This window comes from Balaenoptera physalus (assembly GCF_965194825.1).
Source record: "Balaenoptera physalus genome assembly, chromosome: 10".
Classification (NCBI taxonomy): Eukaryota; Metazoa; Chordata; class Mammalia; order Artiodactyla; family Balaenopteridae; genus Balaenoptera; species Balaenoptera physalus.
This window is the reverse complement of record NC_138889.1, coordinates 99,108,911-99,132,498: the sequence shown is the minus strand read 5'-3', so window position 1 is coordinate 99,132,498 and position 23,588 is coordinate 99,108,911. Positions and strand designations below refer to the sequence as shown.

Here is a 23,588-nt window from a genome sequence, read left to right as displayed (position 1 = left end):
GCTCCTGCTGGAGTTTCTAGCCAGACGGGCAGCCACTTAGGTTCTAAGAGGGCTCCATCTGCACTGTGTTGGCTCTGCCTCAGCTCCTCCCAGACACCCCGGGAGGGGCTGGCCCTTCCCTGACTGCTTTCCCCAAGTGCCTCTTGAGAAGCCCCACTCAGGTCCTGGGCCCGGGGATGAAGGTACTGAGCCTTCAGGTGGTCATCGCTCGAGACCCATGACCTTGGGTTGCCTAGCAAGCGTTGCTGGGCATTTGCCGTGTAGTGGGCTCTGTGCCTTGTGATGTGCGTTCAGAAATGAGTCAGGCCCAGTTCCTTGCCCTCACTCTTGACAATAGAGGAGACAGATGTGTGGACACACCAGCTCCCTGGGTTGTTGCAGTAGGTGGAAGTGTGCAGGGAAAGTGGTCAGATTGGAGCCGCGCAAGTGGGGCTGCCTGCCCGCTGGGACCAGCCGGAGGGTACGCTGGTCAGGGAACCCTCCATTTAAACAGGCTTTTAAACTGGTAAAACTTCATCTGTTGGTCACTGGGCAGACTGGGAGCAGAGGCTGCGTGTGCAAAAACAGCACGCGTAGTGTCGCAGTAGGGGGAAGCCCCTGCTGGAGCGGAGGGGAGTCAGCAGGAGCTGAGGGGATGAGGTTGGAGGGGGACGTCAGTGCCAAATCCACTGGGCCGTCGAATACCAGGCAAGAAACTCGGACCTGCCTCTAGGAGGCGGCGGGGAGGGGACCTGTTTCAAAGCTCATCTCAGCACCGGTGGTGCAGGGTGGCCCGTGAGTAGGGGTGGAAAATGGAGCAGGACGCTGTGGCTGGAGACCTGCAACAGTGGATGGGGCTGAATGAAGACAATGGCAGGAGGGAGAGAGGGGTTTTGGTGTAACCCAGCCAGGCCTTGGGGACTGGTTGTGGATAGAGGGGAAGAGGGTGGCGTCTCGGAGGCAAGGAAATGAGGGGTTTGGGGTTAGGCAGAGACAGGGGAACTTGTGGTTCCTGACTGGGGTCGGGGGTGGGGGGCGCCTTGGTGGGGACAGGATGCTGAGCAGGCTTGTGGGAGCCAGTTGCGTCCAGGACACAGAAAGGGAGGTGGTCAGTGAGAAGTCAGTGTGCGGCTTAGATTCTAAAGTGAGCCAGGTCCACACCGTGTGAACCAGGGGCCAGGGAGGAACCAGAGGGCCGCACGGCCTTGCTGCAGGCCTGTGAAGAGTCTCGGTCTCCAGCCTGCTGTCACGCTGCATTTATTCATTCAACAAGTGTTTACTGAGCACCCACCGGGTGTCAAGTACTGGGCATCCTGTAGCCCCTGCCCTCGGGAAGCTTATGCTCGAGGGGACCAGGTCCCAAGCTTTGCCACCTAACCTGAAATCCCCGTCAGCCTCAGGGGTGGTGGCAGGGCCTGTGGCGTCCCGGGGCCAGGCTGTTCTAAGCTGCGGGGAGCGGCGTGGGGAAGGCCCTCAGAGCAGGCTCTGCTTAGTGGCCTGCTCTGGGCCCTTTAGCTGGCAGGACCTTCCTGGGATTACTGAGGTACGGGAGGGAGAGATGGGGCAGTGGTGGGAGCGGGAGGAGGGGACGAGGCTGAGTGGGAGTGGTGGGGACTCTGGGTGGTGAGGGTTCGGTGACTGTGACTTCTGCTCAGGGCCTCCTGTGTGCCAGTCCCTAGGCACACACGTGTGTACCTTGCCTCACAGGTGAGGAAACCGAGGCCCACAGAGATGAAGTGATGTGTCCGCCTAGCAAGAGGCGAGGTCAGGGTCTGAACTGAGACCTGTGCCCGTAACCAGTGATGGCAGGAACACGGTGTGGTGTGGCCCCTGCTGGTCCATAGCGTCAGTAAAATCAAACAACCACCTCAGCATGGAGGTTTCCAGCCTAGCCCCGGCGCTGGTGCTGACGCGGAGCCCCGGAATGGGCGCCCTTTGTGAGGTGGCCCTGGGAGTTGGCAGCAGGTTCCGTCCTTCTGCCGGGGGAGGGGCGGGCAGAAGCCTGGAGCAGGGACCCAAGTGGAAGATGGTTCTCGCCATGCGGGGGGCTCTGTCCCCCAGGGCCGCGCTGAGCCTCCTCCTCCTCCTCAACCTCATCATGGCGGCTGCGCTCCTCCGCCCCCAGCCGCTAAGGTAACTCCTGGGGACACGGGGTCAGGGCTCAACAGGGCCAGGGGCCTGGAAGGTGGGGACTCTGCAGTGCAGCCCCTCCCTGGCCTGAGGGCCCCCCCCAGTCCCCACCCTGGCCCGTCTCCCCCTCCCTGGCCTGAGGGCCCCCCCAGTCCCCACCCTGGCCCGTCTCCCCCTCCCTGGCCTGAGGGCCCCCCCAGTCCCCACCCTGGCCCGTCTCCCCCTCCCTGGCCTGAGGGCCCCCCCAGTCCCCACCCTGGCCCGTCTCCCCCTCCCTGGCCTGAGGGCCCCCCCAGTCCCCACCCTGGCCCGTCTCCCCCTCTGCTGGGAGGCAGTGGATTGCCTTTGGGGCCAGGGCTGAGCACCCCACATCTCCCACAGGCCTCAGCGATCTGTTCCTGAGGAATTTTCAGCCCCCCTGGAACTCTCGGAGCCACTTTCTGGCCTGGTGGACGGTAGTATCTCCTCCTTCCCCTACCCCTTCCCCTCCTCTGCCCCCAGCCCTACCTGGTGGGGGAGAGATGCCCTAGGAGAGGGCACCCAGGTCCAGCCTGAGGGCCTTCTCCCAAATGGCATCTGCCTGGGGACGTCTTCAGCGGACGCAAAACAGATTCTCCCTCCCACTCATACCCTCTTCTCTCTCCTTAGACTACGGGGTGCGCCCCAAGCACCCATGGCCACGAGGGCCTCGACCCCTTCTCTCCCGGGCCCAGCAGCGCAAGCGGGACGGGCCAGACATGGCTGAGTATTACTACGATGCACGGCTGTGACGGGAACCCCTTATAAAGCTATTCTTTGCAGCAATGGCTTGGGCTTTCCTGGGATGGAAACGAGCTGGGCAAGGGAGGGGGTCCAAGTAGACAGGCAGATGAGACCCACTGTGGTCCCGACAGGAAATGGCACTTTAATAGTTGTGGCCAGCATAACAGGACCGAGATGGGGCTACCGCTGAAGCAGCCAAGGGGCCTGGCTGGCCCGGGCCGGGGCGGAAGCCTCCTTTTCCTGCTGAGGCGGGGCCCCGCTGCGGCGCTCTCCCTCCCTGTGAGGCTGCACCCCTGCCAGGGGCTGGCATGCCGGTGAGGCTGGTGGTAGGAGCCATCCAGAGGCCACACAAGTGACAGGGCTGGGGACAGGGACTGCACTCCCACCTGCTGCTGTTCTCCTTGCTGCAAAGTACTCGGGAGGTGGCTGGGTTCAGCCTGAGCTCAGGGCCCTTCGGTTGGGCTTGGGAGCTGGGGGTGGGGGTGGGGTGGGCACCCGCAGGTGGCAAGAGCTTTGTCGAGGTGGGAGCCAATGGCCGGAGGCCCAAGATAGGACAGAACCCTCCGCTCCGAGGATGGGCACCCTTCCTGGCCAGAGGCTTAATACCACCCCCCAGCCCCACTCCCTCCCAATCCCTGGGCAGCCCACTCCGTCCTCCATAAATGAATCTGATCCCATATATTACGATAAACTGCATTTGCCTCTCCCCATAACCCCCACCCTCCCCCACCCTCGGCCAACAGCCCCCCACTTCCCCATCCTCTGGTAGTGGCAGGTGCCCCTCCTCAAGCAGTGCCATGTCCTGTCAGCAGCCAGCCGTCCTGGCGCCGGCCCCAGGGCCCAGGGGATGCAGAGGGCGAGGCAGCGCTGCTACTCCAGGTAGATATCTTCTGTGGGGCAGGTGTACTCCACGAACTGCTTGTAGAACTGCTGGAACGCTCTCCTAGGAGGCAGGCAGACACACCAGAATGACTGGGGAGGAACAGGATCTCAACCCAGGGTTTTCACACAGGAGCCTCGGGGTACCCGGATGGGGCTGCGCCTCCCCCAGCCAGAGCTGCTCGGCTCTGTTCTCTGCACACAGTGTTTCCTGAGTGAGATTTCAGGTGAAGAAAGGGCCCAGCAACTAAGAAGTTTGGACCTCAAGACCACCCAGCCCTCTCTCCAGGCCACTGTGGTCCAAGGACGCTGCGCAGAGCGCCGGGGAGGACTGAGGAATGCTGCCGAGCATGAGGAACGTGCTCGGGGCCTGAGACCGGGGCTGGCCACAGGGCTGAGTGCTTGGCAGGACACACACACGTACCCCACGGATTCTGCCAGGGCTTTGGTGGATTCTTCAGACACAAAGACATGGCAGGCAAACCGGTGGTCGGCAGGGTGCTTGGTGATGAACCCAAAATACCTGTGGGAGGACAGCAGTCTGTCTGGGCAGGACGGGGGCTCAGAACCCTCAGGCACACGCATGGACCCAGGCCCTGAACCACCACCCACGCCTTGACCTCTTCACCATCGTGTTCTTACTTGTTGTTCTTTGGATGGTATCCGCAGAAAGAGATGTTTTTTAACTGGAAAAAGTGGCTACACTTATTCCCCTGCAGGAGGGAGGAGAGAAGAGGGTGGTCATCAGCCTGCAGGGGCACAGGTTGGAGGTCTGGTGGGAGAGCGGGGCCAGGCCGGGGCAGTCACCTTGGCCTCCTGGGAGTCATCAGCCTTGACGCCTATCTTCACGCCCCGCATGCTGATCTCTAGGACGCAGCTGGAGGGCGGGTTAAAGTGCACGGTGAGCCGGCGGGTGGTGGCAATCTGTGGGTGAGGGATGGGAACATCAGGTGCTGGGTGGCCCTCTCCCCAGGAGAGGATGGGGACCGGGCCAGGGGTGGGCACCCTCCCCAGCGGAGCAGGTACCTTTTGCATAGCGGCACAAAGGACGTCATTGCCCTTGTGATAGGGAACCTGGACTGAGCCCAGGAACTTCACCCGGAACTGGTCCACCCAGTCGCTGTTTTTGGTCAGGGCTGGAAAGCAAGTGTGGAGTGAGGAGTGGCAGACCCAGCACAGGATGCACCACCCAGGGCTGCCCCGATTTGGCTGGGCCTCACTTTTCTCGATTGTGAAATGGACCTGAAGTCACCGCTGACCAGCCCCCGCCCTGGGTGGTTGAGATCTGGAGCACAGGTTTGCCCGGCAGCAAATGGGGGCAGGGCAGACGGGGGGGGGGGTGCCCAGTGGCACCAGGTGGGGGGAAGGAACACTACCTGCCATATGTTCAGGCTCCTTGGTGACCTCGATGGCGTAGTAGGCAGGAAAGATGCCCCGGGCACCCGTGCGCATGTTGTAGGCCTCATACCAGTAGTCCTCAGCCTGCAACTCCACCAGCAGAGGGTCATCCACTTCCAGCTCAAGTTCGTCTTCATGTCGAGGCACAAACCTGTCTCCAACAAGGGCCTGTGAGGAATTCACCACCCAGGCCCCTCCAGCCGGCCATCTACTCCCCACCCTGCTCTGGGGTCGGGGGTTGCGTCGGCATCGCTGGTTCAGTAAACATTTGCACGGCGTCCCATGTGCCTGTCACTCCTGGGGTTGGGGGGGAGGCCAAGGTCAATCAGACATGCATCTGCCATGGAGGAACTCGCAGCCAAGCGAGCAAGTGACCAGGGCCACTGATAAACTGTGAGAGGTCACAGGACGTGAGTATTTCCACATGGAGGAGGGTGAGAGGTAGTGGGTTTTGTGTGTGGTCAGGTGTCTCTGTTGGGCACCCTCCTGGGCCCCTGCCCCGGCCAGATTAGGTGCTCAGTCCTGGGCTCTGGGCAGCACAACACATTGCTCCGAAATCATCCATTCCGTCCCTGAACTCTTGAGTTCTAGAGGGTGGACACTGTCCACCTGGGGCTGAGTGGTGGGGCTGGGTTTAGGCCCGGGGGGGACAGCAGAGGCAGGGAGGGTTTGGCCCCGGCTGCTGCCTGGCCAGCCCAGCCCTGGGGCTCTCACCTGAATATGGCCCGGTGGGTCTGCTCCTGCTCCTCCCCATTGATGACGCAGGAGAAGAGCCCGAAGGACTCTGCACCTGTAGATGAGGGGGACGGGCTAGGAGAGGGTGGTCCCAGCTCTGGTTGAGGCTTGCGGGGCAGGTAGAGTGCTCAGTCCTAGTGCCTTGAACCAGATGGACCTGAGGCCACCTCCCGGGGACACCCTCACCCCCATCCCCACACAGCTCCCTGCTGCCGACTTACTGGAGGAGCGAGAGCGGCCACTCATGAAGACGTTCAGGAACTTCTTGGAGAAGTGGACATCGGGTTCATCGGGCGTGGAGTCCTCAGAGAGGCAGGCAGGGGGCCGAGGCCGGGGGGCCTCCTCGTACTCCTCCCCAATGGCCGACTCGTAGGGGGAGGAGGCAGAGGCGCAGTTGTCGTAGACGGTGGCCGAGTCGCTCTCGTCGCTGTAGTCGCCGAAGCATGGCCGCAGGCTCACCAGCTCCAGCTGTGCGTGCTCATCCACCACCAGCGTATACTTGACCGAGTCGTAGGACAGGGCGCTGGTGTCCGAGCTCAACGAGGCCCGTGGAGGCGGCGGCGGCTCGCCCAGGCTCCCCCGCCATCCTCCACCTGGCGGCTCGGCCCGCTCCGGGGACGACAAGCAGTCGAAGCCCTCGTCCTCCTCGCTGATGGAGGGGTGTGGCCGCCCTGCAGTTGCCGGGTAAGTGGCAGGGTCTGGGTCGGAGCTGACCGACATCCGGCTCTCAGCTGGCGGCAGGAAGGCGGAGTTGGGCTCTGCAGGGTCTGGGGGCCTCTGCACTGGTGTCAGGTAGATCTCCTCGGTGGCCTCCAGCCGCACGTCTGCCTGGTAGTGGATGCGGTCTCGATGCGAATGGCCCCGGCCAGCCGGTGGGGCAGCAGGGGGGCCACCGGGAGGTGCCATCTGGGTGGCAGCGCTTCGGCGGCAAGGGCTGTCGGTGGAGGTGCCTCGATCCTTGGTGGGGGCGGGGCTGCCTGGGGGCGGCAGCTCATCGCTCAGGCAGATGTGCTCATGTGGAGGTGTCTGCTCCCCTGGAGAGCAGGCAGGGCAGTGCTGAAGGCAGGTGCCTCGCCCCTGACTCCGAGGCTACCTGCTCCCTCCACTCAGCATGTGGACACAGACACCAAGATAGAGCCTCAGGGGCAGCAGGCCTACGGCAGGCTCTGGGGCCAGTCCTCTCACTCCAGCCACAGCCGACAGCGGCTGGGCCTGCTCAGGCCTGTGGGACAGGCAGTTCACCTCTACCCAGCAGGCTGGAGACTGCTGGTTTGCTCTCTGCAGTGGGGACTGAGGGCACATGGAGGTCCAGGGAAGGGAAAGGGTCGCGACTTACCTGTCTTCAGTGGTGAGGATGATCTCGACACCCGATCCTGCCAACTGTGCTTCTTGCCCAGGGAATTATTATTCAGTGTGTCCTGTGCAGGGAACAAAAGGCCCTTGTGACAGCAGCGCTCAACAGTGCCCGGCACAGGGAGGCCCTGGCCCTGCCCCCATCAGGCCATCCCTAGGCCATTTGCTGCTCCCCCCACCCCCTAACACTTGCCAAGGGCCTCACCCCCAACCCTCTGGAGCAGGCGGAAGGGGTGGCAAGTCACAGCCCTCCCAGCCAGGGCTATTGGTGCGAGACAGACCACCCCTTGGCTCAGGGAAGCTGGCCAACCCTCATGAAGATGCTCTCATCAGCCTCAACAAAGGTGGTGATGGCCAACGTGAATGGTGGTGAGTGGGGGAGGGGGGGGAGAAGCAAGGGCCATCCAGGGACAGAGCCAGACCCCCAGCCTCAGACATGGAGGGTTTACAGGGAAGATGCCCACTTCCAGCCCAACTCCCCTGGAGCTCAGGAAGCTATGGCCTAGGGAAGGGGCAGGGACATTCTAGGAGAGCCAGGAGGAAGGCTCTCCCCAGCAGCTCCCCTGGCTTGGGGGACTGGGATGAATCATACAAACGACGAATCCAGAACATGGTTTCCCCACCCCCCCCCAAGAGCACGTGACAGAGGAGTGACAGGTGTAGTTGTCAGAGGCCTCCTTCCTGGATATCAGGGCCACCCACCCCACATTCTCAGCCCCCTGGGACCCCTCTCCACGATGCCTACATACAAGGCTCCCTGCACACAACTTAGCTCCCTCCCCTGAGGACGCCCTCACAGGCTCTCGCATGCATGAGTCTGGCTGCCAAAACCCACCCGAGAGGATCCTGGGAAAGGGACCAATCCTTTCCCTGCAGCCCCTGCACCCTCCACCAGCAGCCCCAGCTCCCTGAGCCGCTCCTCTGTACCTCTCCAGACTGGGCCTGGAAGACAATGGGCCGCGGCCGGCTCTCCCCCACCCTATTCAACCCTCCTTGGCATCCAGCCACCCAGTCCAGGGGCCCTAGGCCCCCAACTCAGCCAAGCAGCTCCACCTCCCATTTCTCTTCCCTGCCTTCTGGGAATCCCCAGCTGCCCACATTTCAAACTGGCTGCTGGTCCCCATCCCTAGCGCTTCAAAATTTCCCATGACTTTCCCCTGACCCGACCACTTCACATGCCTTTTTCTTCAGGCCCCGCTTCTGCCCCACCTTCACCGGGAACCCCATACCCTTGCAACCCCTCGAAGCCCTGTTCTCTTACTTCCCTACTTCTCTCTTCACCCGCATCCTTCCACTACCCCTCTCAGCCCTTTCATTCCTTCAGCCTCTCCTCTCAAGGCTCCAAACCCAGCCAGCCCCGCTCGGCCCCTCTCACTTAGGACAGACTCCACTTGCCCTCAGCGACCACCTCCCCAGGGACCTCCCCCTTGGGAAGCTACGGAAGGTGTCAGCAGGCCCGAGACTTCTCCCTCCTCCGGACTGGCAAGTGACTCTCCCGCAGCCCCTCCTGCCCCCCGGCCCGTCCGGGCCTGGACCCTGAGACACCCGGCGCCCCGAAGACCTCCCGGGGCCCTGCCCCAGGGCACCGCCCCCTAAGCCCCGCCCCCAAGCCGCTGGCTCCTCACCTGAGACCGCGGCACCTGCGGGAAGAGGTTGAGCGTGGTGGGCCGCTTGGGCCGGTACGTGTCCCCGCCGCCCGGGCCCTGGCCCTGACCCTGGCCGCGGGGCGCCGTCTCCTGGCGGGGCTCCGCCTCAGGCGGGTCCGCTCCCGGCCGCCGCGCCGCACGCTCCTCCTCGTCCTCCTCTTCGTCGTCCTCAGCGCCGGGAGTGTCCCCCGCCGCGTCGATCAAGTCCATCTGCAGCATCTCGGCCTGCAGCCGGCTCCCCCCGCCGCCGCCGCCGCCGCCGCCACCGCCGCTGCCCCCAGACAGCAGCCCGGCGTGTGGGGGCTGCTCGGCGCGGACAGAGGGGCGTCAGGAGGCGGGGAAGGGGCGGGGCCAAGGCCGCCGCGCACCGCCCCCCGCGCGGGCGAGTCCATTCCGCGGCCGCAAAGAGGGGGACAGAAGGAGCGGAGCAGGAGCCCCGCGCGAGGGCTGTGCCCTCCCGCGCCTTCGAGGATGCGTGAGGCCGCCTCCTCCCCACGTCAGGCGGCGCCTTTTGCACTCCACACTTCTCCCCTCCCCAAGGTCCCCCCTTCCCGACTCTTTGCACCCTCCCGTTCCCTTGGCAACGGCCAGTGACCTCACCCGGGTAGTAAGCCGAGCCCAGAGTGAGGTCACCGCTGTTGCCATGGGGACGCAGGGTCGCCGAGGAGTTCGGGCCCCACAAGGGATGGGGACGGGGTTTTGAAGGGGGCAGGGAGGAAAACTGAGCAAACAGTCTCAGCCAGGAGGGCCTCAGTGAGGACAGGAGGACCTGAGCGCGACTGGAAGAGGGATGCTGAGGGGGAGGAGCAAGTGGCAGGCACCTGGACGAGGCAGTGGCATCCCCACCTTCCTCGGTCCTCAGGCTGAGGCCCCTCCAACCTGAGGTTTTCTCTCAGGCCAGCCTAACTTTAAGAGCCCCGTTCAGAGCCCCCCGTTCTAGTTCCAGCTCTGCCATTAACTCCCTGGCACCTTGGACAGATCCTCTGACTCTCCAATTCCCCCACCAGTTAACTGTCTCCCCGCTTCCCAGAGAGGTGAGGACTCACTGGCAAGAGTACCTGATGGCCCCCTGGAGCTTGTCTAAGGCCCCACAGGGTACGCCCCGAGCTAGTACTGCCTCAGGGTCCTGCTCGTTGCAAGGACCACCCTCTCCAAGGCTCTGCTTGTGCAAGTGGGAGTCCGGAACAGGGGTATGACCTTCGAAAAGCTATGTTAGTCCAGAGTCTGTGGCCTCTGCCTCCAGCCCTTCCTGGCCTGGCCAGAGGGTGGCAGGTTGGAGTACAGGGTACTGGAGGGTTAGCCCCACCCCTTGGTTTCCTCTTGCCTGGCAGAACTTACAGAATCTCTGGGGGCAAAAGGAGGTCAACATAGAGGCACCCCATCCCAGCTCACACAGCAGCTCTCCTTTGCTAACCATTCTCCCAACATCATGTCTACTTCGGCTACCCACCCTCCCAGGGGCTGAGAGAAGCTCTGGGCTCTGCAACCTAGCTACGCACTTGCCTTCTGTCTCCTGGCTAGCGGCCCCTTCTTCCTGGGGTGGGGCGGGGGGAGGTGGGAGGGAGGCCCAAGAGGGAGGGGATATAGGTACACATATAGCCGATTCACTTCATTGCACAGCAGAAACTAACACAACATTGTAAAGCAATTATACTCCAATTAAAAAAAGAAAAAAGACATAGGGGGATCCTTATCTGACTCAGTCTCTCCAGATGCTGGGGACCTCCTGGCAGGATTCAGAACTTTGGGAGCCGAGAGAGCCATCTGTCCTATGACAAAGCCATGGCGCCCAAAGCAGCAGCAATGCTGGATTAACCTTCTAGAGGGACCTTTAGGACGGTGGGCCAGAGAGGGTCTTCGAGGCTGTGTGGTGTGTTTGGCGCAATGGTAGCCAAGGGAGTGTCCTGGCTCTTTTTTCCTGCCCCAAAGCACTGTAGATTCCACCAGACTCCACCCTGCTCTGCCTCAGGCCCTCTGCCAAGGCAGCTTTGGAAAGGATTTAGGGTAGTCCTGAGGCTTCCCTTAATTCTGGCCCTAACTGCTGCTGTCCTAGGCCTCAAGACTTCCCGCTCTCTCCCTTCTTGTGGGCAGTTGAAGGAGCTATCTCCTGCCTTAGCCCCTGGAAAAATAAATAAATAAATAATAAATTAAGAATCTGAGCACTCAAGATGTGCCAAGCATTGTACTGGATGTTTCCTGCATGTTATTTCATTTAATGAGGGTGCCACACAGACCCTGAAAGCCCCTCTAGATATGGGGACACCTTCAGTCCCGTCCCTACCCATCCTGCCACCCCACTCAGGGGCTCCCGAGAGCCCACCCTTACCCGTAAGGACAGGGTGTCTTTGCACTGCAGGCTGATGCCACACTCATCGGTGATCTCGGAGAGGTCTTCATCCTCAAACTCCTCTAGGCTGATGTCATGGGTGAGCCTGGTGGGGACAAGAAGCCAAAGTTACCACTCAGGGGATTGCTGCCAGCGGGTCGAGGCCCCCTGATGCCTCCCTAGTACCTCTTCCAAGGGGCAGCCCCTCGAAGGCAGATCACAACCCCCAGAGGATGGGACCTGGGATCCACCTGTGCCAGTGCAAGGGGTACTGAACAGGCAGGGAAAGAGTTTTGGGCTCATGTCAAAAGGCAGGCCTCCTAGGGTGGCCGTGGCAGGGGAGGCTCCAGGTTACCCCAGCTTTCCCAGCTGGGAGTTGTCCACCCTGCTGCCAATCAGGAGGCCATGCCTAGGAGGCCCAGCTGGTCAGAGCCTTGGCTCTGCCAGAGAAACGGCTCTCAGGGTCAAGGCAGGTGCCAAGGCCAGTTCACCCATGGAAGAGGCAGAGAGTTGAGAAGAGACTCCAAGGGATGCCTGGAGGGGGGCTCCCTGTGCACGGCAGTGACAAAACCCAAGGTGCTGGCAGAGGCCCCACCCCAGCCTCCGAGGAGTGCTCCACGTCCCCAGCCTCCGAGAAGTGCTCCACGTCCCCAGCCCAGGAAGTCCCACGCCTCGTAAGCCCTGGGAGCAAGTGCAGGGGAGTCTGGTGTCAGTCTAGTTTCAGCCTCTTCTAGGAGAGACCATGCCCCTGTTCTGTGTTCTTGGTCTCATCAATTTGAACACAAAATCCTCTTGCCTGGCACGTGGGCCCCGAACAGGAGGCTGCCCAGCTGGGGGCAGGGACAGCTGGAGGTGTCCTGAACGCAGGAGGCAGATCAAAGCACTTCAGCGAGGGAACTCTACCTGGCTGTGTTAGAACCCTCTCCGCCCAGGCCAACCCCGGGCCCCAACCCCAGACTGCAGGGCTGTGCCAGCCCCTGAGGCGCCTGCCTGCTGGTCCCCTCACCTGCTCAGCCCCAGCCCCGGGGACCCTGCCCGGTTTGGTGTGGGTGGGACATTGGGAAAATTCTGCTAATGAAGTTGGGGAGAATTCTGAGTCTTTTCTTCAACCAGAGAGAGACGTCCAAGAGACGGAGGCGTAGAGAATGGAGACCCACTAGTCCAAGGTCACCCAGGAGAGGTGGTGGGCTCAGCCCCAGGGGGATCCTAGGAGGCCACACCCTCTGCCTCTCACCTCAACCAGACCAAATGGACACCCGGAGCTCAATGGAGCTGCCCCAGTACTTCCCCTCCCCCACACCGGTCCCCACACCCCTACCAGCGCTCCCATTGATCCTCCAACCAGCTGTCATTGTCTGGGCTGGAATCCATCTTCAGCACCAGCTGCATGGAGAGCCCAGCCCGGCTGGGGGGCTGCGGGGCCCCAGGGCCGCCCTCTCATGCCCAGAAGGGTGGAGGTGCCAGGGCTTGGGGCAGGGCTGGGGCCTCGGGCCTCCACCGCCTGGGCCTGCCTTTCTGAGTCCAGCCCGCTGCAGAAGGCTGGGGAGCTCATTAAAAATAGATGGGCTGGAAGAAGAGGCAGCGGCTGCCGACCCGGCCCCGGTCCCAGCTCTTCCCAGACAGCCCTCAGCTGCAGGCAGCTTCCTCCCCTGGCCCTTCGCGCTGCCGCTGCCGTCAGCCTCCCCCCGCCCCCCTCCCCCGCGGGATCAGATTACTGCAATCGATGCCACGGCTCCACCTGCCCTTCCAATGCCCCTGTCGGGGGCTGGGGTGGCCCCCCTCCCTGGCCCAGGCTTGTAAGCAGATGGCAGAAATCTGGGATGTTTCCCCCCAAAAGCCAGCCCCTGACCTTCTTTAAAGGGCCAGCACCACAATTAGGGCTCCTGGTAGGGAGATGGAGGGGCTTCCAAAATCCTCCACAAATGGACGCCCCATACCTCATCAGGGAGGTTTCTGTGGGCCCAGATCGGCCTTCACACAGTGCTGCCTGGGGTGGGTCTGGGCTGCCTCTATTGCCCACCTGGGTGCCCCCTCCCCAGGGCTCCATCCTTCAGTACCCATCCAGGAAGTGCCTATGGGCACCGGAGGCGCCACAGCCAGGGCTAAGGCCAGATCATATGTGGATACCTCTCGCAGCAGGGCAGGAAGGGCAGCTTGGGAGCTAATGAGCCTCCTGGCACTGCGGGGTGGGGGTGGCGTAAGCGGAAGCTGGAAGGTCCCTGGAGAAACAGCAGGGGAGGAGGGGGGGAGGGAGCTGGATGGACATTGTGCTCTTTAAGGCCTCTCCTGACCTGGAGCCCGAGGGTGGTAGGTTCCCAGGGCTGGGGGAGGGTGGGGAGGACAGCCCAGCCCAGAAGCCAGAGCAGCCCTGCTCAGTCTGGCACAGGGCGGCATCTCTGGCCCTGGGATGAGAACCCAGTGGCGGGCACTAAGCAAATGGTTAATATACACACTGGCTGCCTGGCCAGTCACAGAGAAGTCACTCCTGGGACTCAGTCAGCACCAGGCAGCTGCAGGACCACTGGGTGTCTAACCCAGAGGTGCCCTCAGATGCCCCCTGCTCTGCCGGTGACCTCTGCACACATCTGCATCTCCTCGTCCTCACTGCCCAGCCTGGTCTAGCTCCTGCCTCTGCAGTCCCAGACCTCCGCACTGGCCTGCCTGCCTCAGTTTCCCCATGCCAGCACCGTCCCACCCCACCCGCCATATCAGGCGGAGCTGTCCGAAATGCCACCCTTTCGCCCCCCACTCAAAACCCTCCAAGATTCCCTGCTAGTGGCCGACTCCTTGGCTTGGCATTCAAGATCTGCAGCTCCGTGCGTGACTGCCTGCCTCTTGCACCCGCCTCGCCAGTGTCTAACCCATCGCTTGGATGGAGCACGTGGCAGGCTCTCAACCTGTGCTTGCTGGTAGAAGGCTCAGTTAAGCCTGCTCCTCCAGGAAGCCCTCCTGGCCCACTGTGTCAGTGCCTTACAGCCCTCCGGGCAGCACTCACTGGTCCCCTGTCATTCCCCTTGCTTGTGATTGGCGTCACCCTCTGCGTGGAGGCGAGGCAGTGTTGGGGAGCAGACAGGACGAGGCCTGCATCAGACGCCCTCCCTCCCCTCCCAGGAGGCTCCAAAGGTAGATGGAGCTCACACCCTGCCCCCACCCTGCACCCAGCTGGTGGTGAATAAAGGTCCCCTCCCTCCCAGTGAGGTCTGGAGGGCAGAGCTGGTGAGGTCATCTTGCATACACCAGGCACCCAGTGCGTGTCTGCTAGATGTCCATCAAGGACAACCTCAGCCCCCACCGGCTCCTCTCAAACCGAAGTGTTCAGGGCAGACCTGCAGGGTCTGGCTTGGACCTGGGCTGGGGCTTCTCAGCTCATCTCTACACACCTGATCTGAGCATCACCCGATATTCCCACTTCCTGGGACAGCAGGTCTGGGGGCAGGCAGGGACAGCTGTATCAGCCTCTACAGATGAGGAATGAGGTTAACTGAGGGCAGTGGTGGAAAGAGCACTGGGCTGGGGCTCAAAAGCCTGCACTTGGGACTTCCCTGGTGGTCCAGCAGTTAGGACTCTGAGTTTCCACTGCAGAGGGCATGGGTTCGATCCCTGGTTGGGGAACTAAGATCCCACATGCAAGCGTGGCACAGCCAAGAAAAAAAAAAAAAAAAAGCCTGCACTTGATCCCTGGCTCTGGTGGGGTGGGTTAAGGGAGCTCCTTAATCTTATTTTTTTCTCATAAGCCAGGCAAGATGGTAGAATGGCTGCCATATCAGGCTCAGAGGCAGGAGGCCTGAGATCAAATCCTGATTCCTTCGCTTATGAGAAGCAGCCGCCCCGTCTCCTGAGCGGCTGCTGTGCCCTGGCCACCAACCTTCTTTATGCTCTGCATCTCCCTTCATCCTCACTCCAGCCTTGGAAGAGGGTTTTTATTCTGTCCATTTTACAGATGAGGAGCACTAAGGCTCAGACTTAAGATGCCATAGGTCTGCAGTTTCCCCATATATAAAATGAGCCCTCCCCATATCTGGGTGCTGGTAAATTTAACTGAGTGGAGTGTTTGTGAATGGCAAGGTGCTGTGAGGAGGTCACAACCAAGGATCAAGGGGCTTTACTGATTACGGAGTCCCCTTTGCAAGTCATACTCCCCCCACCTCCCAACCCCCAGCCCCAGCCCCAGCCCTAGCCCTGCCCTTTCCTCCTGCTTTTCCAGACACCAGGTGTTCTGGGTCTCTCAGCCGAAGCCCTGGGATACCCTTCATGGAGGGAAAGCTAAACAGACCCTTGGTCCCTCCAAGCTCAAGGAGGGCAAATATGGGGAGGAAGGAAAAGATGGAAGGGAAGAGGGAGGAGGGGAAGGAAGGAAGGGAGGAAGGAAGGAAGGGAGGAAGGAAGGGAGGAAGGGAGGGAGGGAGGAAGGAGGGAGGGAAGGAAGGAAGGAAGGAGGGAAGGAAGGAAGGAAGGAACGAACGAAGGAAGGAAGGAACGTAGGAAGGAAGGAAGGAAGGAGGGAGGGAGGGAGGGAGGAAGGAAGGAAGGAAGGAAGGAGGGAGGTTCCCTCCTGAACCCACTGATCCACCTTCCCCATGGAGACCTGAGCCCTAAGCACCACAAGGCCACCTCTAGATCTGGAGACCCCAGCCCTTTGGAGGCAGCCGTTGCTGATCAATCAGACCTGCTTGCCCATTCCGGTGAGATGGTTCCTGAGGTCTCTCCATATTAGCATTTGGTGACTTGATGTCATGGGTTTGGTCTCTGGAGACCTCCCTTGACCTTTGGCGTCTATCTTTATATTCCAGGCCCCCGCTTCCGCGTTCACCTCGTCGCCTCCCACTCCGGTTCCCCAGTCCCTTCCTCTGGCCGAGCTGGCTCACTGCATTCTGAACATGTCATCCTCAGGCTCCCCTTCCCTGAGCCGAGCTCCCCTAAATGAACAGATAAGCCTCTGGTGTTTCGATGTTCATGTCATGGCCTTTTCCCTTGCCATGTGCTGTCACATCTCCCTGTTCACCTCGTTCCACCTACAGCAGCTCTTTCTAATCTGCTGTTTCAACCCAGTAGTAGGTGGAGTTAGAAGTGCATGCGAAGTGAGGGTTAAGTGGTAAAGTGCTGAGGCTTTAGCTGAGCAAGGCCAATCACAGCCAGGCATCTGGTTGCTCAGAGGCCATTTTTGTCTTCCTGTTCCTGGCTCTCCTGGAGTGAGGTAAGGATGCCAGCTGAGTGACCTTGGGTCCTGGCCATGGTGTCCCACGGGCCCCTCTCATGACAGGGGGCATCTGTGGTCCAAGGGTCCAGCCTGTCTCTCTGCTGCCTTCTGAGTGCTGAGCAGAGCTGCCCAGTGGGCTCTCAGACACGTGCTCAGGCTGCCCCTACTCTAAGCAGCTTCCCCACTTCCCTCAGGCTCCCCTACAGGCCATTCTCCGAGGGGCCACCAAAACCAACATTTGAAATGCAAATCTGGTCTTGTCACCCCTCCCCAGCTCAGAATCCTAACAGCTTCCCCCCAGCCCTTAGGGAAAGGGGCCAAAATTCTCACCTGTGGCCCCTCCCTTCCCCTCTGGCCTAGATCATTGCCCCCCGCCCCCCACCGCCAACTCTCTAGGCTCCCTTAACAAAGCCTCCTCTCACCTCCCTGATCAGGCCGAAGAGCCCTGCTATGGGCTGGGTCCCTCTTGCCAGTGTCCTGGGTCACTGTAATTTTACATTTGGGCTCTGCAACCAGTGGTGGGCTCCCCTTAGAGGCAGTCCATCCCTGAGGGCGGGATCGTGTCTCTCTTGACCAACAGTGGGTGGTGCCTGATACGACAGGTACTTAATGAACGTTGTTGAATGAATGAACCACTGGTGTCCCCAGGTCTTTCTAGATTTCCCCCTTGGAAATCTTTATGTCAGTTCCCCTTTCAACTCAACTTCCTGTGTCCCCGCCCCCTACCTGCATCAGAGTCTGGGGTGGGATGTGGAGGCCTCGGGGAAGGTGGCACTGGCTGGAATGGGGGCGAGCCAGGCCCAGCGTCGTCCTCAGAGCCCTCTCTCCATCCCACCCCCAGCTCTGGGTGGACCTTGGGGTCAGGCCGGGTTTGTTCCTCTGGTCTGGAATTCCCTTCTCAACTGTGTCCACACTGAGGTCATCTTCACTGAAAACTGAAACCAACCCAAGAAACAAGTCTCAGGAGAAAACCCTTACTTGGGGTTATCATGTGTCTCAACCGTGGTGTTGATATGGAGCAAGAACCCTGGGATCTGGTGACTCGACTTTCAGGAAACTATCCTGAGAAAATAATCCCACCCAGGGAAAGACCTTTATACACAAGGATGTGTGTCCTGGTAACGGCAAACAGCAGAGGGAGTATAACTCTCCTTTGGGATGAACGTTATAAAGTCTGTGTACTGGGACTTCCCTGGTGGTCCAGTGGTTAAGAATCCGCCTTCCAATGCAGGGGACGTGGGTTCCATCCCTGGTTGGGGAACTAAGATCCCACATACCGCGGGGCAACTAAGCCTGTGCGCCGCACCTACTGAGCCCGCGCGTCACAACTAAGACCCGACGCAGCCAAATAAATAAATTAAATAAATAAATAAAGTCTGTGTATTAATGTAGAAAATGGCAACTAATACAATGAGCAGAAGACAGGACGTGTCACCTTATGGCTCCACATGATGATTTACACGCAGGAAGAAACACTGACAAAACACGGCTGTGAGACGTGGTGGGATCTGGGGGGTCTTCTCTCCTAGTCCTCGCTGGGTCACACCTCCCACCAGCCGCCTCCCGGGCCTGGCTCTGGCCCCTCACAGAGCTGGGTTTCCTGAGGGCATGAGACCCAAGGCCCTGTACCCTGTAGGCACTAAATAAATGCCTATTAGAGGCAGTGCTGGTTGACCCAGGCCCTGTGTGTTCCAAGAGAGCATCTGGCACCGGATGAGGCAAGGCCCACGGTCGACGCTCCTAGAGATTCCCTGAACGAATCCAAGAGCAGGGTCAGGGGTCAAAGACGGCACCCAGGATGGGCAAGAGCCTCTGGAGTGGGGACGGGGCCAGGGAACCAATCTGTGGGATCCACTGGGGCCCCAGGAATCCAGAAACCAAATTTAAGGCTCTGACTTCCAAGAAGGGGGGTTGAAATCCTGCCCTGGCCACAGCCGGCTGTGTGAGGCGAGTCCACGTTCTGTCCCTGCACTGGAGGATCATCGCAGCTGGCCGGGGCACTGCCCAGGGCCTGGGGCTGGGGCGCAGCGGCCCCGGCAGCCGCAGCTCTTCATCCCCCGCGCCCCAAAACGTGGCTGGCCCCCGGCCTCACCCTTCGCTCTGTCTCTCTGGGTGTGACGCTCTCCCTGAGGCTTCAGGCCATCGCGCACTAAGTGGAGACTCCCAGGGTCTTTAGCCCCAGCCCCATCCTCTCCTTTGAGCTCCAGACCCCAAACCAGCTGCCTGCTTGAACCCTCCAATTGGCTCCCCCAGTGATCACCAAGCTCAGATTCAGCAGGCCTCCGAGTGACTTCACCACCCTGCCTGCCAAACCTCTCATCTCCTGCAAGGCACCCCCTCCCTCGGGACCTAGCATCATCCTGGACTCCTGTCTCTCCTCCCGCCTCACACCAGGTCCCTCAAAAGTGGGTTAATCTACCCTCTGAATCTCCCTTACATCCTCCCCTGTTCCTCCTCCTCACCCACAGGATGGCCAGTCTCCCAGCAGTCTCCCAGCCTCCCTGTCCACTCTCTACCTGGCAGCTGAGATACCATCTTTAGTTTAATTAATTTATTTTTGGCTGCACTGGTTCCTTGTTGCTGCGCGTGGGCTTTCTCTAGTTGCGGTGAGCGGGGGCTACTCTTCGTTGCGGTGCATGGGCTTCTCATTGAGGTGGCTTCTCTTTGTCGCGGAGCATGGGCTCTAGGCACGTGGGCTTCAGTAGTTGTGGCGCACGGGCTCAGTAGTTGTGGCCCGCGGGCTCTAGAGCGCAGGCTCAGTAGTTGTGGCGCACAGGCTTAGTTGCTCCGTGGCATGTGGGATCTTCCCGGACCAGGGCTCAAACCCGTGTCCCCTGCTTTGGCAGGGGGATTCTTGACCACTGCACCACCAGAGAAGTCCTTGAGATACCATCTGATGCCGTCATTCCCTGGACCTCTGCCGGCTGCCCCTGCTTACAGGTGGACAGGCCAGGGTCCCAACACGACCTTCGCGTTCCTGCATGCCCTCTCTCCGCACTTGTGCCAGACCGGGCGTCACACACCCTGCTGGCTCGCTCCTGCCTTGAGCCCTCCGCCTGGGCCGCTCCTTCCCTCTTCACCTTTCCTCCTCTTGGGTGACGCTCACTCGCCCACCAGGCCTGGGCTGAGCTGACCCTTCCCTGACCCAGGGCTCCTCCAGGCCCCTGACCCGAGTCACAGCACACCTACTGCCTGTCTGGTAAGGCCTTGTCTGTCTGTCTGACTACACTGACCACACGTCTGCACGACGGGCCAGGCCCCTGTCAGTGGCTCTGGAGTGTCTCAGTGAGCCTGGCAAAGTGCAAGCGCTGTAGGTTTTTTTGGGGGCTGTGCTGCACGGCTTATGGGATTTTAGTTCCCTGACCAGGGATTGAACCCAGGCCCTCGGCAGTGAGAGCATGGAGTCCTAACCACTGGACGGCCAGGGAATTCCCACAAGTACTTGTTGAATGAACGAAGGAACAGCTGAGTGCATAGCACCTTGTGAAGAGATGCGTAGGGAGGGCCCTTGTCTCTCACCCCCCAGGCAGTGTGGAGGCAAGAACACCACCGCCACGCAAGGAGTCCTGAGGCCCCGGTGCTGCCCCAGCTCTGCTGCAACTTGCTGTGTGTTCTCGGGAAGCCACTCACCCTCTCTGTCTCCTTCTAAGTAAAAGGGGAGGAGGATGGGCTGGACGAGCTGACCTCTAAGGTCCTTCTCATCCGCGCTCCCCTTCCACACACCCAGGGCAGCCGCTCACTTTACTCCCCACGAGCCTCCCATGTGGGCTGTCCCACTGTCCCCCTCCTACGTCCCACTGTCCCCCTCCTACGTCCCACCACCCAGCTCAAGGCATCCGTTGCTAAGTTTCTAAATTCTCTCACAGAATTTCCTTAAAATGAACATGTATCACTTTCATGTTCAATTTTCTTTTATTATTTTGTAAGTTACAGAAGTAACCTATGCATGTGGTAAAAATAAGAAGTCAAAGAAGTCTGTGAAGTAAGTGAAAATCCCTCCCCCGACACCAGAGCCAAAGGTAACTACTAGTAACTGGTTGGAGCCTTTCTATAATCAGGAAAAAAAAAAAAAGGACATGTTTATTTAAACCAACTATCAACGAACAAACGCTCGCCACCCTCCCAAATCCACACCATGCGTTCCCCTCCACAAATTCTCCTCCGTTGTTTTTACTCCAGGCCCTCTCTTTCCAGGGTGGCTCTGAACTCAGACTGCGTTCAAACCCCAGCTCTGCCACTTACCTAACCTCTTCAGGCCTCAGTTTCTTCATCTGCAAAGTGGGGATAACAATAACACTCTGTTTACGTGGTTCTGGGCAGGACTAGATGCTCTTGCACAGAAAGTGCTTAGATTGGCAGCTGGGCAAAGTGAGGGCCTCCCAAAGCGGCGGCGGCATTTGCAGCGTTATTCTCTGACAGTGTGCACTGTTCTCCTCTGAACTCTCCAATTTTATCTTGAATTAAATAAGAAACCACTAAGGCATTATTGGGCACCTACTCTGTGCTGGGCATTGGGCCAACCAAAGTTTAGGTATTGACTCCTTTTGCCTTCTGGAAGCTGACAGTGGTGCTGGGGGCACACGCGCGCGCACACACACACATGCACAATAACACCAATAAGAACAGCCCTACGTGAATGCAGCTCTTCACAGCCCTTGAAACACTCAGCATGTGTTGTCTCATCCAAGTCTTAGGACCGCCCTGAGCAGGGGCCAAAGTCGGCGTCGTGGAGGAGAAACAGAGACTCAGGCCGTTCAGCACCCACTCCTGGCACGCGGCTAAGAGGACCGAGCCAGGATTGAAACCCAGGCCAGAGCCACAGGAGAGCGGTCCCCGCCAGGGGTTACACCAGCGGGTCTGAGAACTGTGAGAGGCGGGACGGGGAGCCGGCGGGGCGGGCCCTGAGGGGCCGGAGACACTGCCCTTATTATTCCCACACGCGGCCAGGCCGAGGTGTCCTGGAGGGCGGGCCCACGCCCCAGCCTTGGCGTACTGCCACTCTCGCCCACCGGGCCCAGGGCTGGACACACTCACTGGCTGGCCCGCCTTGTCAGCTCCTCTCCCTAAGGCATCCATGGTAACCTGCCTGCCAGGGGTGGGGCGGAACGGAAAGCACTGTCACCTGGGGATGGGGTAGCCGGTACGGGAGGCCAAGCTGTCCTCTGGGCCAGAGGCAGGGCCTGGAGGTAGAGTGGAAAGAACATGCAGACCCCGGTTCCACTGCAGCCTCAGGCTCTGACTCCCTTGGGGTCCTCGGGCAAGCCCCCCTGCCTTCCTGAGCCTCAGTCTCCTCATCTACAAAATGGGCAGGCCCATACCCATGCCCAGGGTGGCTGTGAGGGTGACCTGAGCCAGCACAGGGAACACACTTTGAGCCGTAATGAGCTATCTAAATGCCCGCTGGTGTGGAGGGCTGACACTTGTTGAGCGCCGACTTGATGCACATTAAGGAATCAATATTAATTAGCTCACCTAACAGATGGGATTCAGAAAAGACAAGAAGCTGCCCAGGTCACACAGCTAGAAAGTGGTGGAGCTAGGATTTGAAGCCAGGCCTGTCTAAGCTCGATGCTCTCCCACTACAGAGGGGTCTCCTGGAAGGGAGGCAGCGTTTGCGTCGAGGCGGTGTGTTTCATGTCAGTGGGGTCAGTCTAAGACCTCAGCCCCGTTACTCTGAGGCACTAACCCCAAAGCCCCCGGCCCTGGAGCCTTCAGGCTTGGTCTCCTCCATCTGGTCCCCTCCCTCTGGTCTCTTCCAGCTCAGCTCAGGGCCTTGGGGGAGGTTTCTAGTCCTGATGATGCCATTAGAGATTCCCAGGGGTCCCCGCCCACCTGAGGGCCGGGGAGCCAGCAACCCCTTGGTCTGAAGAGGGGCTGGCGCCAGAGCCCAGCTGGGGCCTGGCTGGGGTGGGGGCCGCAGGAGAAGGGAAGGCGCCAGCTCATCAGCTGGGGAAACAATGGGGAATGTCTAGGCCTCTTTCTCGGAGGCTCTGGAGCAGTGACACCCTCCTCTTCCTCATCTCCAACCGGCCGGCTTAGGAGGGAGGGACGTTCACCCCTTCTCCCGCAACACCCTCTGCCACTTCTCTGAACTCCACCTCCCAAGTGCCTAACACCAGATGGGGGCAGGGAGAGAGGTGAAGGAGGAGCTCAGATCAGGGTCTTGGGTAGCTACCCCAGCAGGAACCATCCCACCAATACCCCTGGCTACTCCTGGGCGCTCCAAACTAGACTCCCTCTCTCCCACAGCCGGGCCTAGGATCTCGGGGTTGGGGCCGGGCCTTCTGCACCTGCACACACCTGACCAGGTCAGGGCTTGCCCCAGTCCACGGAGGGTCCTGGCCACGCCAGGCCTGGGAGTTGGGCCCCTCTGGCCAGGCAGGACTCGGGGAGCGGCCTACCACTCCCTCCTTCTTGCACCAAGGCTGTCGGTCGCCCCAAGAAACTGGGACCCGCGGGGCACCCCGGCCTGCTCCCATCTCTATTCAGAAGCCTTCTGACTGGGCACAGGCAAAGCCCCAGACGGCCTGCCTCCTCCGGGATCTCAACGCACACGCCAGGCCTCGCCGCAGCCCAACGTCGGGGAGAAGGAGGCCTCCGCGCCCACTCCTCCAATTCCAGCTCACGATCTCCTCGCCTAGGACACGGAATGGCGGAGGCAGCCGCACCACGGATATGCAGCGGCCATCAGTCTGCACCTGAGGCTGAGGGGGGGCTCTGGGGGCTCTGTCTCGGGAAGAGACTCCATCCCCACGCCGCCCTCTCGTTCCGGGGTCTGGTGTGTGTGAGCTGGGGGCGCGGGGGTGGGGGAGCCCGGGCAGGTCAATCCTGGCCGAAGGGCGGGGCGCGGCGGCCGGAGTTTCTCACCTGAAATTGGGCGGCGACGCGATGTGTAGCCCCAGGAACGGGGAGGCGGCAGGCGGGGACGCGGCCCCCCCGCCCAGGCCGCCGCTCTCTCGCTCCGCCATTCTCCCGCACAGCCCTGGCCATCCGGGCGGAGCGCGGCGCGGAGGCGGCGGCGGCGGCGGCGGCGGCGGCGGCGGCGGCGGCGGCGGCGGCGGCGGCGGCGGCGGCGGCGGAAGGGAAGGAGGCGGGGGCGCGGCGAGAGGCCGCCGCCGCGGGTATCAGGCTGGGGAGGGAGCGGCGGGCGCACCTGCGCAGGGAAGGGCGCAGTTCCAGACCG

At 60.9% G+C, this 23,588-nt stretch overlaps 2 protein-coding genes across 5 annotated transcripts; one reads left to right on the top strand and one right to left on the bottom strand.

Annotated features, from left to right (window-relative positions):
* The first annotated feature begins 1,840 nt into the window (after positions 1-1,840).
* Positions 1,841-2,880, top strand: FREY1 (Frey regulator of sperm-oocyte fusion 1). The gene is made up of 3 exons (XM_082410847.1): positions 1,841-2,112; positions 2,491-2,564; positions 2,758-2,880. The coding sequence occupies exons 1-3, from the start codon at positions 1,853-1,855 to the stop codon at positions 2,877-2,879; spliced, it is 456 nt and encodes a 151-aa protein (XP_082266973.1). The 5' UTR covers positions 1,841-1,852; the 3' UTR covers position 2,880.
* A 108-nt stretch (positions 2,881-2,988) lies between these two features.
* Positions 2,989-23,443, bottom strand: MAPK8IP1 (mitogen-activated protein kinase 8 interacting protein 1). 4 transcript variants are annotated; one of them, XM_082410746.1, is made up of 12 exons: positions 23,273-23,441; positions 11,209-11,314; positions 8,862-9,185; positions 7,220-7,301; positions 6,105-6,917; positions 5,863-5,938; positions 5,127-5,299; positions 4,777-4,886; positions 4,558-4,674; positions 4,393-4,463; positions 4,175-4,273; positions 2,989-3,814 (listed from the first exon to the last, which is right to left on the bottom strand). In XM_082410746.1, the coding sequence occupies exons 1-12, from the start codon at positions 23,371-23,373 to the stop codon at positions 3,742-3,744; spliced, it is 2,145 nt and encodes a 714-aa protein (XP_082266872.1). In that variant the 5' UTR covers positions 23,374-23,441; the 3' UTR covers positions 2,989-3,741. The 4 variants fall into 4 exon arrangements, with proteins under 4 accessions (XP_082266872.1, XP_082266871.1, XP_082266873.1 ...); XM_082410745.1 differs by lacking the exon at positions 23,273-23,441 and adding an exon at positions 13,146-13,274; XM_082410747.1 differs by lacking the exon at positions 23,273-23,441 and adding an exon at positions 12,527-12,851.
* Positions 23,444-23,588: the final 145 nt, after the last annotated feature.

Coding starts and splice junctions, on each gene's coding strand:
- FREY1 (XM_082410847.1), top strand. CDS start 1,853: ATGGAGGTTTCCAGCCTAGCCCCGGCGCTGGTGCTGACGCGGAGCCCC. Junction 2,113..2,490: donor CTCCGCCCCCAGCCGCTAAG/GTAACTCCTGGG, acceptor CATCTCCCACAG/GCCTCAGCGATCTGTTCCTG. Junction 2,565..2,757: donor ACTTTCTGGCCTGGTGGACG/GTAGTATCTCCT, acceptor CTCTCTCCTTAG/ACTACGGGGTGCGCCCCAAG.
- MAPK8IP1 (XM_082410744.1), bottom strand. CDS start 23,373: ATGGCGGAGCGAGAGAGCGGCGGCCTGGGCGGGGGGGCCGCGTCCCCG. Junction 4,887..5,126: donor GGAGCCTGAACATATGGCAG/GTAGTGTTCCTT, acceptor CTTGCTTTCCAG/CCCTGACCAAAAACAGCGAC. Junction 4,464..4,557: donor ATGACTCCCAGGAGGCCAAG/GTGACTGCCCCG, acceptor TCCCTCCTGCAG/GGGAATAAGTGTAGCCACTT.